This window comes from Notamacropus eugenii, chromosome 3 (genome assembly GCF_028372415.1).
Source record: "Notamacropus eugenii isolate mMacEug1 chromosome 3, mMacEug1.pri_v2, whole genome shotgun sequence".
Lineage (NCBI taxonomy): Eukaryota > Metazoa > Chordata > Mammalia > Diprotodontia > Macropodidae > Notamacropus > Notamacropus eugenii.
The window spans coordinates 257,675,654-257,689,057 of NC_092874.1; the positions used below are offsets into that span (position 1 = coordinate 257,675,654).

The 13,404-nt window shown below is 36.3% G+C and overlaps 1 protein-coding gene across 6 annotated transcripts in view; it reads left to right on the top strand.

Annotated features, from left to right (window-relative positions):
- Positions 1-13,404, top strand: part of NAV3 (neuron navigator 3) — a 1,098,252-nt gene that overhangs the window by 1,014,967 nt on the left and 69,881 nt on the right. For all 6 annotated transcript variants that reach the window (XM_072655445.1, XM_072655444.1, XM_072655443.1 and 3 more), the window contains 2 exons: positions 7,520-7,543; positions 11,104-11,181. In XM_072655445.1, coding sequence (XP_072511546.1) covers positions 7,520-7,543; positions 11,104-11,181 — 102 coding nt within the window. The remainder of the gene's footprint in view (positions 1-7,519; positions 7,544-11,103; positions 11,182-13,404) is intronic.

The window sequence follows — 13,404 nt, forward strand, 5'->3', positions numbered from 1 at the left end:
GAACTGACTCAGCCAATATCTAGTTAATAAACTTGGGAAAGTCATTTACATGACTCATTTTCCTACTCTGCCATATATACATCATAGAATTCGGACTTCCTTCCTTCTTTTCTCCCTCCCTCCTTCCCTCCTTCCTTCCTTCCTTGCTTCTTTGCTTCTTTCCCTTCTCCCTCCCTCCCTCCCTTGCTTCTTTTCTTTCTTTCTTTACTCAAATGAGAGAGTAAAGATGAAAGTATTTTAAAATTCCAGTACAGACATTTTGTGGGATTTTCAACTTTGATGACAAAGAGCAAAGAATAAATTAGCAAGAAACTATTTAAAGTCCTTTTGTCAAAAAAGAACAGTTCTCTGTGAAATCACAGGTCCTGACAATGTCACAAGGGGAAGTCTTCCTACATCTCTGTCCCTCATTTAAATTTGAAAAAGGATTAGAATTTAAACAGTTTCATTATCATTCTAAAATTTTTCCCAGTATGAAAGGGAACAAATTATATGATTCAAAGGAAAAAAACTCAATAGAATTTCTTAATAACGTTTTATATTAGTTGTCTCACTGCATTTAGATTCTAGTTGTCTTGGCCAACGGCCACAACAAGCTCCACGTTGTGTCAATTTGACTGAAGAGTAAGGATGATATCCTAGAAGCAAAGGTGTTATTTAACACTGTTTTGGATGAGAAAAAAATAAAGTACTTTTTGGCTGTTTTCAGTTCTTGCTTTCTCACCTTGATGTCCCCCAGGCCATCATACCTGTCTCAGAGGAGCAAGGAAAAAAAAAAGATATTCAGTGACTGACTCCTGTAACAACTTAATAATTTCCTCATTTCAAATTTTAAAAAAAATCATTTTATTCTCAATTTATGGAGTAAAATGTTTTTCATATTCAGCCGCAGTACTTAAATAATTTTGAAATGCCCAATAGAAATTACAGTGAAAATAATATACTCTAATCCAATCTACTCTAGTAATTCGATAAACATTTATTAAGGGTTTACTGTGTGCCAGGCACTGTAGTAAGCCCTGAGGAGTTAATAAAAAGAAGCTAATAAATTGCTAATAAAAAGAAGTCAATCCCTGCCCTCAAGGAGTTCACCATCTAATGGGGAGAGACAAAATACAAAAGGAGGTAGGAAAGTGGGATGGAGTGCAAGTGGGGGACCTTGGGTTACTTGGTAGAGGAACTTCTTATTCCATGGAGTTGAAACCAGGCAGAGCAGCAGATGTAGAATGGAGTGTGTCAAAAATCCAATTTCCATAGTCTATGAAAGGAGGAGCTTGGTGCTCCAACCTCCAACAATTCAATAAGAGGGGAAAAGAGACTCAGGGAGATGGTGTCAGTTAAGGCTTGGGTTAGAAGCATGGTGATGGGATTAAAAGTATAGTAATAGAACTGGGGAAGGAAAGCCAGGAAATTTAACCTAATAAAACTATGAAAATGTTAATCCACTTTAATTCAGATTGGAATTTTTGAAGCACCTGAGCAAACACCAGACCCTGGAGGGCCTGGAAATGGAGGGTAAGAAAATGTAACAGAGAAAAATAGTCATGGTTCCTTCCAGGCCTCAAGGCATTTTACTTTAGCAGAGGAAGTAAGACCTATTTTTAAATAACCATGCCAATAAAAATAGCTAATATTTACAATAACAATAATAATAGCTATCATTTACATAGCACTTTAAGTTTTACAAAGCATTAAATTTTATCCTCACAAAAGCCCTCTGAGAAGTAGGTCCCATTATTATTAGGCTGATCCCCCTTAAGAGACTTGCTTAGGTCAATGTGGTAACCTAAGTAATATAGCTAACTATGTGTCTGAGGCTAGATCCACTCTTCCTGATTCAAAGTCCAGCAGCCATTGAGTACCTGCAGGGTAAGATGGGACAAGTTACGGGAGAAATGCAAGTAAAATAATATAGAATTTTAGAGCAAGCAGAAGTTATGTTAGGCTGAGTGGGAGTCAGGGATCAAAATTGGCTGTGTAATATTGGTATTTGTTTGTCACTCTCAAAGAGAACTCATAACACCAGGAGGGGGATGTCCTGACTTTCAGGTGAATTGGATTTAAGTGAGGCAGAGCTGTGTAAAGTCAGCCTCACTATCTTCTCCAGGGTCATCTGAGTCCAGGGGCAAAACATAGGTCAGAATGACTGTAGGTGACTCCAGAAGCAGTGGGAGACCTTGGCCTTTTTAAACTAAGGTCTTCCCCAAGTCTCAGTTTGTCTGGGGCAACACCCATCAGTGATTTAAGGCTAGGTGAGAAATGAGGCAAAAGATAGCCTAGTCTGCTTACTCAAAAAAAAAAAAAAAATCAAACTGGGAGGGGAATACCCTCAGGATTTCTGAACTAAGAGGTGTTTAGTGTTGAACGACTGGGTAGAATTTTAGCAGGCAGAATGGGTAAAGAAACATCTTCAAGGAAGGTGAAAAGTATAAGCCAAAGTGTAGAGGTTAGAAAGAGTTACAGGTCTTAAGATTGTAGGTGTGAAGCTGAAAGAGACTCTGGAGGCAACCCAAGTCAAGAGGGTTGGCATGACTGGCCCAAGGTCACAGTAGATGGCCAAATTAGGAATCAGCCCCAGAATGCCTTTCAGTAAGTATTTATTGAGACTCTTCAATGGGCAGGACATTATGATAGACTCTAGAGAAAGATATAAAGGCAAAAATGTCTTATTTCTCAAGGACTTGACATTCTACTTGGGAAAACTAGTAAGGAAATAGGTTTGAATTTGCAAAATATGTACGGAGTAAATACAAAGTAGGTTGCTTTTTTGTTTGTTTTGTCTTTGAATGGGAGGATGAGCTTGGGAGATCTGGAAAGACATCATATAGAAAATAATACCTGAGGCTTTGACAAAAGTTTATCTACCAGAAGAGAGGAGTAAGGGAAAGGGAGGCAACCTGTTTATAGGCACAGAAAATCAAACAGTATATTACCAAGTTTGAATAATCATGAAGAAGACCAATTTTGAGATGGGTTTGTAAAGATAATTTGGAGTTACATCGTGAAGGCCACTAAGTACTTGCCTTGTGTTTGCTACTAGACTTTGTATAATGACAGCTGAAATTACTTGAGTAAGGAAATGATGGGACTTCAATTTTTAGAGTATCAATTCTATAGCTAGGGGTAGTATGGATTAAAGAGCAGAGAGATGGGATTCAGGGAAACCAATTAAGCTATTACAATATTGCAGTCAAGAGGTGATGAGGGCTTGAATGAGGGTGACAGCTAAATGGCATGTTCCAGTTGGAGATTGACAGGGTGGGTTATTCCTTTTTAGTCAACAAATAACAAGAACCAATATGTATAACAGAGAATATATTATATAATTGTTTTATAACCCTCAGGGAAGAATGGATTTCAGTAGAAAGCTTTGAACTATATGTTAATGGAAAATTCAGTGGAACAAAGAAAGACTACTTCATATAATAGCACCAAGAGTATTATGATCATTTTAGGCCATTTCAAAGTAGAGTGATTATTTTCTTAAATCCAGTCACGAAAATGTTTTTGTCATGCCTTACTGAGAACAAGTCTAGCATAGTTATTATTTATTTAAGAGAAAGGAGGAATAGATTTGTAGTTTCATGTGCAATCATCTTTTTGTAATTCTGCTATATTATAGAAATGCTGTTTTATTTTATAAATTAAAAATAAATAAAGTTTTGAAAATGATTAAAGAAGGAAAAATAATAAAAATAAATAAAATGTAGGGACTACCTATATATACATACATATATATATACATATATATATATACCTATATATATACATATATATATACATATATATATATAGAGAGAGAGAGAGAGACAGAGAGAGAGAGAGAGAGAGACAGAGAGAGAGAGAGACAGAGAGAGAGAGAGACAGAGAGAGAGAGAGACAGAGAGAGAGACAGAGAGAGAGAGACAGAGAGAGAGAGACAGAGAGAGAGAGAGAGAGACAGAGAGAGAGAGAGAGACAGAGAGAGAGAGACAGAGAGAGAGAGAGAGAGACAGAGAGAGAGAGAGAGACAGAGATAGAGAGAGAGACAGAGAGAGAGACAGAGAGAGAGAGAGAGACAGAGAGAGAGACAGAGAGAGAGAGAGAGACAGAGAGAGAGAGAGAGAGAGAGAGAGAGAGAGATAGAAAATTGCCGTGGAGATCAACAAGCCATGTTTGTGTGTGACTTGTACGTGATTAGGAAATCAAAATACAGACCATAGAGGTCAATCATCTCATTTAGAGATGAGGAAACTGATAAGGTCTTATAGATCTTGTTTGCCCTTAACCTTTCTGGCCCTTAGTTTTCTTATTGGGTACATCAGAGGTTTGGATGTTGTTGTTAGTCATTTCATTGCTATCTGACTCTTTGTGACCCTATCTGGGGTTTTTTTGGCAAATAATTTGGAGTGGTGTAACAGCAAAGACCCTGATATATGCAGGAGGGCCTGTTGTACAGGTTTTTCTAAAAGGAAAACAACTTTTGAGGGGTCAACAATGTACTTAAATCAAGCACATATATCATTCACTTTGTTCAGGGGAAAAAGTCAATACCCTAAACTTTGGAGAAAATACAAACAGAGAACTAAAGATCAACCAACAGACTGGGCTTCCAACTGTCTGACCATTCATACAAATTTACCAGAGAGAGAAGCACCATCATCTGGGTTTTCAAAGCATGGGGGGAGGAGGGGAGTTCCCAGCAGCTGCCCAGAGTCTAGTCTGCTACACGAACCTTCTTCCAAAAACTAAGCCCCAAAGTAAAACCTCGCCTCTGAGTATTTATACACTTTTCAGAGCCAGAGTATAGGACCTTCTGACCCAGTGCCTCAATAGAAATTAGCAAAAGGTATTGAGGCCTATTAATAGTCAGGGAAGATCTCTAACTCTAACACCCAACCACCATTAACCTTAAATTGCCATAAGTGATTTGCAATTTCCTTCTCTAGATCATTTTACAAATAAGGAAACTGAGGCAAAAAGGGTTACATGACTTACCCAGTATCACATAGCTAGGAAGTATCTATTTGTGTGATCTTTGGCAAGTCACTTAACCCTTAGCTTTCTTGTCTGTAAAACCAGAGGGTAGAAGTAGAAGGTCCCTAAGGTCCAGGACAGCTCTAAATCTATGAGTGACTTGTCCAAGACAATACAGGGAATAAGTACTAGAGGTAGCATTTGAATCTGAGTTCAAATCCTTCTCCATGTGATATCATATCCTTTCTGTCTTAAAATATGTGGCCAATTTTGATTGCCATTGATTTGTTCAATATGTAATATTATGATTTTATATATGGTATATGTAAATATATAATATGTTCTACGTGTTTATATATATATATATATATACATATACATGTCTCTATCTACCTCTCTATAGTATGTGTGTAGTATTAGTAGTAGCAGTAGTATTAGTAGTAGTAACAGTAGTAGTAGTAGTAGTAGTAGTAGTAGTAGTAGTAGTAGTAGTAGTAGTAGTATTTAGAAAAGAAATTATGTTATGGGGGGGGACTGCTATTGTTTTAACCACAGTTACAGTAGGACAGCACAGGCATATGGAAGTAAACATGATGTAATTGCTTTTGAAATACAACATCTAAATTTCCAGTCCTGGTGTAAGAAAGATTCCTCTACCTGAGTTCAAATCTAGCCTCAGACCCTTAACTAGCTGATTGCCCTGGGCAAGCCACTTAACCTTGTTGGTCTCAGTTTCCTTATCTGTAAAATGAGCTGGATTAGGAAATGGCAAATCACTCCCTTATCTCTGCCAAGAAAATTCCCAATGGGGTCATAGAGATTCAGACATAACTGAAAAAAATGACTAAACTACAAAAATCTAGGTTAACCTTTTTTTTTTTCTGCTAGCTTATTTTTAACTCATTTTTGTAGGAAAGAAGAAAAAAATAGATTTTTTTTTTTTGACTTACAGGTACTTTTGTATCAACTAATCAGAACAATTAGAATGAACAGAAAAGATTTCCTTTCAGGTTTTAAATGAAACTGTTTCAACGCAATGAACACAGTTGCCTTATTCAGTAGCATTGTCCCCTTTCCTGCTTTTGCTAGAATGAGGCAATTTCCCAAAAGAAATGGCTCCCATAACTCATTTCCTAGCATTTTATTGTAACCCAGCGTGAAGAGGGTAACCAGAGTTAAGAGTTTGTTTTTTCACAACTGAGACCAAAAACACCCAGCAGACCACTCCAACAGTTCTTATTTTCATAAGCTGTTGAACTAAAAGATGTTTATCAGCTACTTTTAGTCACCAGCTTCAGACTTAGCTCTCTCATTTTGCTGATTTGTGGCTTAATAGGGAAAGACAATGCTAGTGAAAGCTATGGTGATCAGCAGAGGTCAGCAACGTTGGTTTTTGGTTTCTTGTTTGGTTTTGTTTGTTTTGCAACTTTTCTTTTTTTTAGCTTCACTTAAGATAATGTTAGGATTAGTAAATAAGGAGTTGGCTTTCCACAGTGGGATTTACAAGAATCATTGCTTTTCCCATAAGTCACGGAGAATGGACCTTAAAATCTAACTAGAAACAGTCAGATTTCCCCATGCTTTTCTTTTGGTTTCTATCGGATGCTATGATCATTATGCTGCCAATCACAAAAAAAAAAAAAGCGATTTTTAAGTGGCAAATATCTTGATTCTGCTGACATCATTAACTCATTCTGTACCACATTATCATAGATTTAGAGTTGGAAAGTTTCATAAGGTTATGAAGTCCAATTGCTTCTTGATTTACCAGCAAAGATAATAAACTGAAACCAAAATAATGTAACTAATAACTTAACCAATGAAAGGGAGGCAATAAAGAGCAGATATTAGATTTCATCCCAGGTCCTTGGATTCTAAATCCAGGGTTCTTTTCACATTTGTTGTTTGTGTTTTATCCTTCCTTCTCGAAAGGGGACCATGACATCAAGATGATGATATGACTTGCAGTTGACTTTGATTTGAGTGAGGGAAGACTATGCAAGGTCACCAACCTCACTATCTTCTCCTGAGCCATCTGGGTCCAGTGGCCTGGAACTCATCAGGATGACTGGAGATGGCTCAGGATGTGTATACTATGTTTAAACCTTTCTGTTGACCTATTAAAAAAAGAAAAAAAAAATATGTTCTTAAAAGATTATATAAAATATCAATTTAGCCCTAGAAAGAAACTTACAGGTCTTCTAGGCTGACCCCTCTCATTTTTCAGAGAAGGAAATGAATTTCCAGATTTCTCAAGTGACCAGGAAAATTTCACAGAGGTGCTAAGTGAGAAAACTCAAATTTCAAAGCAGGTCTTCCTGCTTCAGAATCAAACATTGCATCACAGCTTAAACAGCAAGCAAATTTATCTACATTTCTGCCCAGTTACTTTATTTCAAAATTTTAACTTTAACTACTTATTTTAAATATAGGCTTTTTTCTCCTGGTTCATCATGCCTAATGTTAATAAGCAAAACCAACTTTATGTAAGCCCAGAATGCATTTCACTTGTATGTATGCTAAATTTCCTTGATTCTAAAGTCACTCTGTTTCTCTTTTGCAGGCTGAAGAAAAAGCACATTCTGAGGTAAAAATATATAATAATAATAGTTCTGTATCATCTCTATTTTTGTCTATGTATCTTTATCCCTCTACCTCTCTATCATCTCCTCTACCAACTATTCTATATCTCTCTCCTTCTTTTCCTTCCTTCCTTCCTTCCTTCCTTCCTTCCTTCCTTCCTTCCTTCCTTCCTTCCTTCCTTCCTTCCTTCCTTCCTTCCTTCCTTCCTTCCTTCCTTCCTTCCTTCCTTCCTTCCTTCCTTCTTATCATTAATTCTAGTTTCCTTTGACTAAGTCCTAATAGCATTCTTAGATGTTAATAATGTTAAAATTCATGAATAATGGAACATTGCTACCACTAGAGGTCTCCATGATACAATTGCAGAACGAACATGGGCTCTTCTGTTTGCTGAAAATATTTTTCAGAAAGACTGTAGAAAGGTACCAGAATTATCTCCACCAAAAGAAATGCTGTAGACACTTTCACTACCCTGATTTCTGGGCCAGATTCTTCTCTATCTGGTATTTTATTGCAATTTCATTTCTTCAGGCCTGTGGAATCTCACAGTATGTCCTGGTTCCTAGGTGTAAGATATTTAGAGCACAAAATAAGTGACTTTAACTCAGACACTCTAACCCATGTGGTCATTTTCAAAGTCATTTAAGACCCTGATGGCTGGTTCATGAGACCTGTGTGCAAGGCATGTGATTCTAATCCCATAAAAACATCAGAAAATATATCTTTATCATGTTCAAGTCAAATTTGGGATTGTAAAGAATGTGTGTGTGTGTATGTATGTGCGTGTGTGTGTGTGTGTGTGCGTGTGTGTGTGTGTGTGTGTGTGTGTGTGTGTGTATGTGTGTATAGGATATGACTTTGCCAGGAGAAATTTAACTTAGATATAATTCAAAGAGAAATAATGATTTTTCTGGATGATTTATGCTGAGGCAACAATTCTGATGAGGATAAAAGATGTGTTGGCACCCACCCATGCAGATAAATTCCCTCCTTGTAATCCTTATTTAATTATTCCCTCATCAACATCGATTTTAATGTCATTTCTGTGTTTAAAGTTGGTAGACTGAAGCATGTCCATGAAGTTCAAATGCCTAAATTACCTTCCATGGTAAACCATATGGTTTTTTTCCCAAGGCCTATAACATGGTTGAAAAGCTTGATACAGATCAAAAAATATCTAATCTCTTTGCTTCCTCGGCAGTTCCAGCTTCCTTTTCACTATCTGCACCCCATAATATGGTGATTATGCATTTTTCCTTTTCTTTTTAGAATAGAATTTCTTCTGAATGCATTCTGGATCATGTCGCAGATGAACTGTATTTCAAACTCTAAATATCCATGCAGAGAATGGGATCAAATTAGAGTTTTCTGTTTGAATAGACCACTAAAGGAAAGATAATTTTTGGACCCAAATCACTTTAAATATATAACAGACAGGATCTTAAATGAGATGATTTGGTGACATTATATCTAGAGATCTAAGGCTATGACTTCCAGAGTCCTTTAAAATATATGAAAATAACTGGAGCTGTGTTCAACACCAATATGTATCTCTTTTTGAACAGTAATAGTTTGAGGTCTAATTTACCAACAAAGCAAACATCTGATAGCCTGCTGTTTTTTTTTTTCCATTTGCTCTAGAGCTCTCTTAATAGAGAAAACTACTATTTTTATGAAATGTAGTAGAATAAAGTATCCCCAAACTTACCCTCTTTGAAAATCATCCAGAGCAAATATGCAAATGAATCCATGTTAGACTTTAACTTTTCCTGGGACTGTGCAAGAGAGAGAATTTAGCTGAACCATTTCAGGAATCTTCTTTCAGGCTGGGAACAATTTACCAGAGATTACACTACAGAGGAGAATTGTCATTAGAGAGCAGAGCTTTTTATGAATAGAAAGATTTTCAACATTAAAAGTCAAAAAATCAATAAGGATAAGACTTACTGTATACTTAAATGCCCTAAAAATTTCACCAAACCAAGATAATAAGTATTTAAATTCCATACTTGTAATTGGTAAGATTATCAGTGTGACATCAATCTATGAATTAACTCTGAAATGAAGATAATAAATAGTTAAACATCTTATCTTTATTTTCCACTCTATTTTTAACCTAACATCTGGGTTAATTTTGGGGAAAAGAACTTGGTATTTTAAATTAATGTGTAACAGTTTAAGTGGTTTGTCTTTTCACTAAAAATAAATACTTTCTCATCATCTTAACAAATGGATGTGCCAGATACCAAAACTATCGTAAACACCCATTAAAGTATAATTTAATGAAAAGTACACTAATAGGAAGTGTGGACATCCCCAGTACATTAGGCAACATGAATACTGATCGCTTCCTGAAACCCGTGTATTAGAGACAAGATTTGGCATACCTATCAACTAAAGACTTTTCTACAGGCCTTAAAGTAGGTAAATCTGGACATATTGATATAGGTGAAGAGAGACCACAGGAAGTCTAGCAGCAAAGCATAAATACACAAGAATCTGGAAACTTTTGCCAATGTAGGACCAAAGCCAATGTATTTTTAAAACAGTTTAAGACTAAAAATATTTTAAAACTATTTCTAATGTTATTAGTTACTAATAAGTTTGAAAGAGGATATAAAATGAGAGGGGAAAATGCCTTTGTGGTAGCAGTGGTGGGGGGCAGGTAAAGACAAAGTGAGCTCAGAGGAATTTAAAAATTATTTTGTTTTCAAATTTGATTCATGATATTTAACATATAGCATGCTCCCTTCTCCCATTCTCTACTTCAACTCTATCACAAGTGGAATTTTATTTTGAAGTTTGAAAAATGCTATTTCTTTCTTAAGGATTTAAAATTTTTATATGGAGAATCCCAATTTGAAAATTGCGTCTTAAATTGAGTATTTCTTTTCTCAGTAAAACAAGTTCATCTATCCTTAACAAATCATCAGTTAATGAAGGCATAAAGGTCATCTTAAGGAGATATTTTAAAAACCTATCCCCTTAGAATTTCATTGATGGGGCTTTTCCTTTACTAGTATTTCAGAGCAGAATACTTCTATATTTTATAAGGTTTTGTTGAGAAAACTCATCATTTGCTGGTTAACCTGCTGGTGACAAGCCTCTCTGGATTTACGAAGGTCTGCTATAGAGATAAATTAGTCAATGGCCCCATATTTGAAGCTTTTTTAAACTTCGTAGTACTGCCACTACAGTCTTAAATTTAGTAAATAATAATAATAAATTAGATGTTCTGTCCTTCTGTCTGTCTGTCTGTCTATCTCTCTCTCACTATCTATCTCTATCTATCTATCTATCTATCTATCTATCTATCTATCTATCTATCTATCTATCTATCTATATGTCTATCTATCTATCTATCTGTCATCTCTATGGCTCTGTCATTTGTCTGTCCATCTGTTTAATATCTGTCCGTTTGACCTTTACTAGATTTCATGGTGTCCCTCATTCCAGGATATATCATCAGAATGTCATTATGTCATTAGTATTTCAATATAATAAGAATCATATTCTTTGGAAGTCAAGCTAAACTAGAAAAATCAATTCTTTTTTTCTCAAATTCAGCAAATTCACAAACTACGGAGGGAACTGGTCGCATCACAGGAAAAGGTTGCAACCCTCACATCTCAACTTTCAGCAAATGTAAGTCATTTCTGGTTTTTGATACAGGGGAAAAGTTCAGGGATTACAAAGTTGTGATATGACCTTGCTTGTATTACAGCAAGAAATTGTCTGTTATTTGCTTAATTTTCAAGTATTTTATTTGTTGGACTTGTGTTTTTTTTTTAGGTTTCTGGGAAGCTAGGAGGAACAGTGGATAGAATATGGGATTTGGAGTTATGGAAGCCTGAGTCTGAATCCTGGCTTCATTACTTGCTAGCTGTGTGTCCCTGGGCAAATCACATAAATTCTCTAAGTATCAATTACCTCATCTATAATATAGGGATAATAGCAACCACCCATTCTGCATCCCTGCCTCTCAAAGGTGAAAATATAATAGAATAATAAATGATAATAGGTATGAGTGGGCAGCTAGATGATGCAGTGGATAGACTGTCAGGCAGTGAGTCAAGAAGATTCATCTTCCTGAGTTCAGATTTGGCCTCAGACACTTACTAGCTGTGTGACCCTGGCCATGTTACTTAATCGTGCTTGCTTCAGTTTCTTCATCTGTAAAATGAGCTGGAGAAGGAAATGTCAAACTACTGTAGTATCTTTGCCAAGAAAACACCAAATGGATTCATGGAGAGCCACACATGACTGAAATGATTGAACAGCAGTAGCAACATATCCAACCCAAGTCTCTTTTCTGAGTTCTAGTTGCATATCATCAACTATCTTTTGGACATCTCAAACTCAAGATCTTCTAGGTATCAGTCTATCTGACAGAATATTCTTCACCAACATAGAAGTAAACCTAATTCAGTCCCTCTTCTCTTCTGCTCTGAACTATTGCAATAGCTTATTTGGACTCCCTCCTCAAATATTTCCCTATTTCCCACCTCAGCTTTTAAGGTTATTTTTCTAAAGCATAGATTTTTCTGTCTAGATCACCTTCCCCATATGCTTTCCTCCCTTGCCTTCCCTGTCCTGTTTAGTGAGTTCCAGTACCACCACAAGCAATGTTGGGCATTTAAAGCTCATCATAACTTGATAAGTTATTAGTTTTTCAGTCTACTTACCTCATTCTCTTCCAATCACAGGCCATCCTAAGCTCCTTGAACATGACACGCCATTTCCCATTCCTGTACTATTGTACCTCTGCCTGGTTAGTTCCCTGAAATTCCTTAAGGGTGAGCTCAAAATCCCATGTACTGGAGGACACAGGTCCAAACTGATTCTGCACTTACACGCCCCTCTTAGCCTGTTTTCCAACTATTCAGTTTATATCTCAGGTATACCTAATTGTGTTTGCATATTGTCTTCTCTATTCGAATGTGAATTCCTTGAGGATGGGACTTGTGTTTTTGTTTTTTGGTTTTTTTTGTATCCCCTTTGTTAAGTACAGTTCCTAGGATAAGGTAAACACTTAATCAATGTTTCTTGATTGGTTGATTGAGTTATTGAGTGACTTGGATAAGATAGACTTTTTTCAAGGATAGACTTCTTTCTACAATTTTAGAATGTAACAAGGGGACAGTTGTCCATAAACACCATAGTAAAGTACAGAGAAGAATAAAATAAATGCTAAGGTGAGAAGCAACTTTAGTTGAGATAATTTTCACCTTAGAGAATGAGGTCAATAAAGGGATCATCAATGAGATATTATATTACCAGAATTGGGTCTGGAAGAAAGATAAGGCAATCAGCTGTGGCTGGGGAAGGAAGAGCTCATGCAAATGCCCAGTGAGAAGGGAGGGTAAGGCAAGAACCAGGGGTTGGGGAATTGCTCAGTATAGCTGGAGGAGAAGAGATAATATGAAAAATAGGAAGTACTTTCAATGTCAGTGTCACAAACTTTTACTCTGTTGGCTAGGCAGTTGGAGAGATAGTGAAAGTTTAGTTGCACAAATATGAATAGTTCTAAAAATATAATAGTGTTATATTAGTAAGATTATGTGGATACCAAGTGAAGTGAGGATTGGAAAGAGGATAAGTTGGAAAGAGGGAGATGAATCAGGAACTTGCTATTAACAGTATAGATAAGGGAAGATAGGGAGTCAATTAGACTGTGTGCATAGGAAAATTCTTTCAATGAAATAGAGAAATTAGGGAGCAATGGGGGTTCTGTGGACAGAGACAGATATTTTTATTCAACTGAATGAACATTTATGAAGCATTTAGAATGTGCAAGGTGAGGGGAATCAAGACATAGAGATATAGAGCAGACCTAGAGTCAGAGCCCTTGGAAATTCGCTTAGGCTG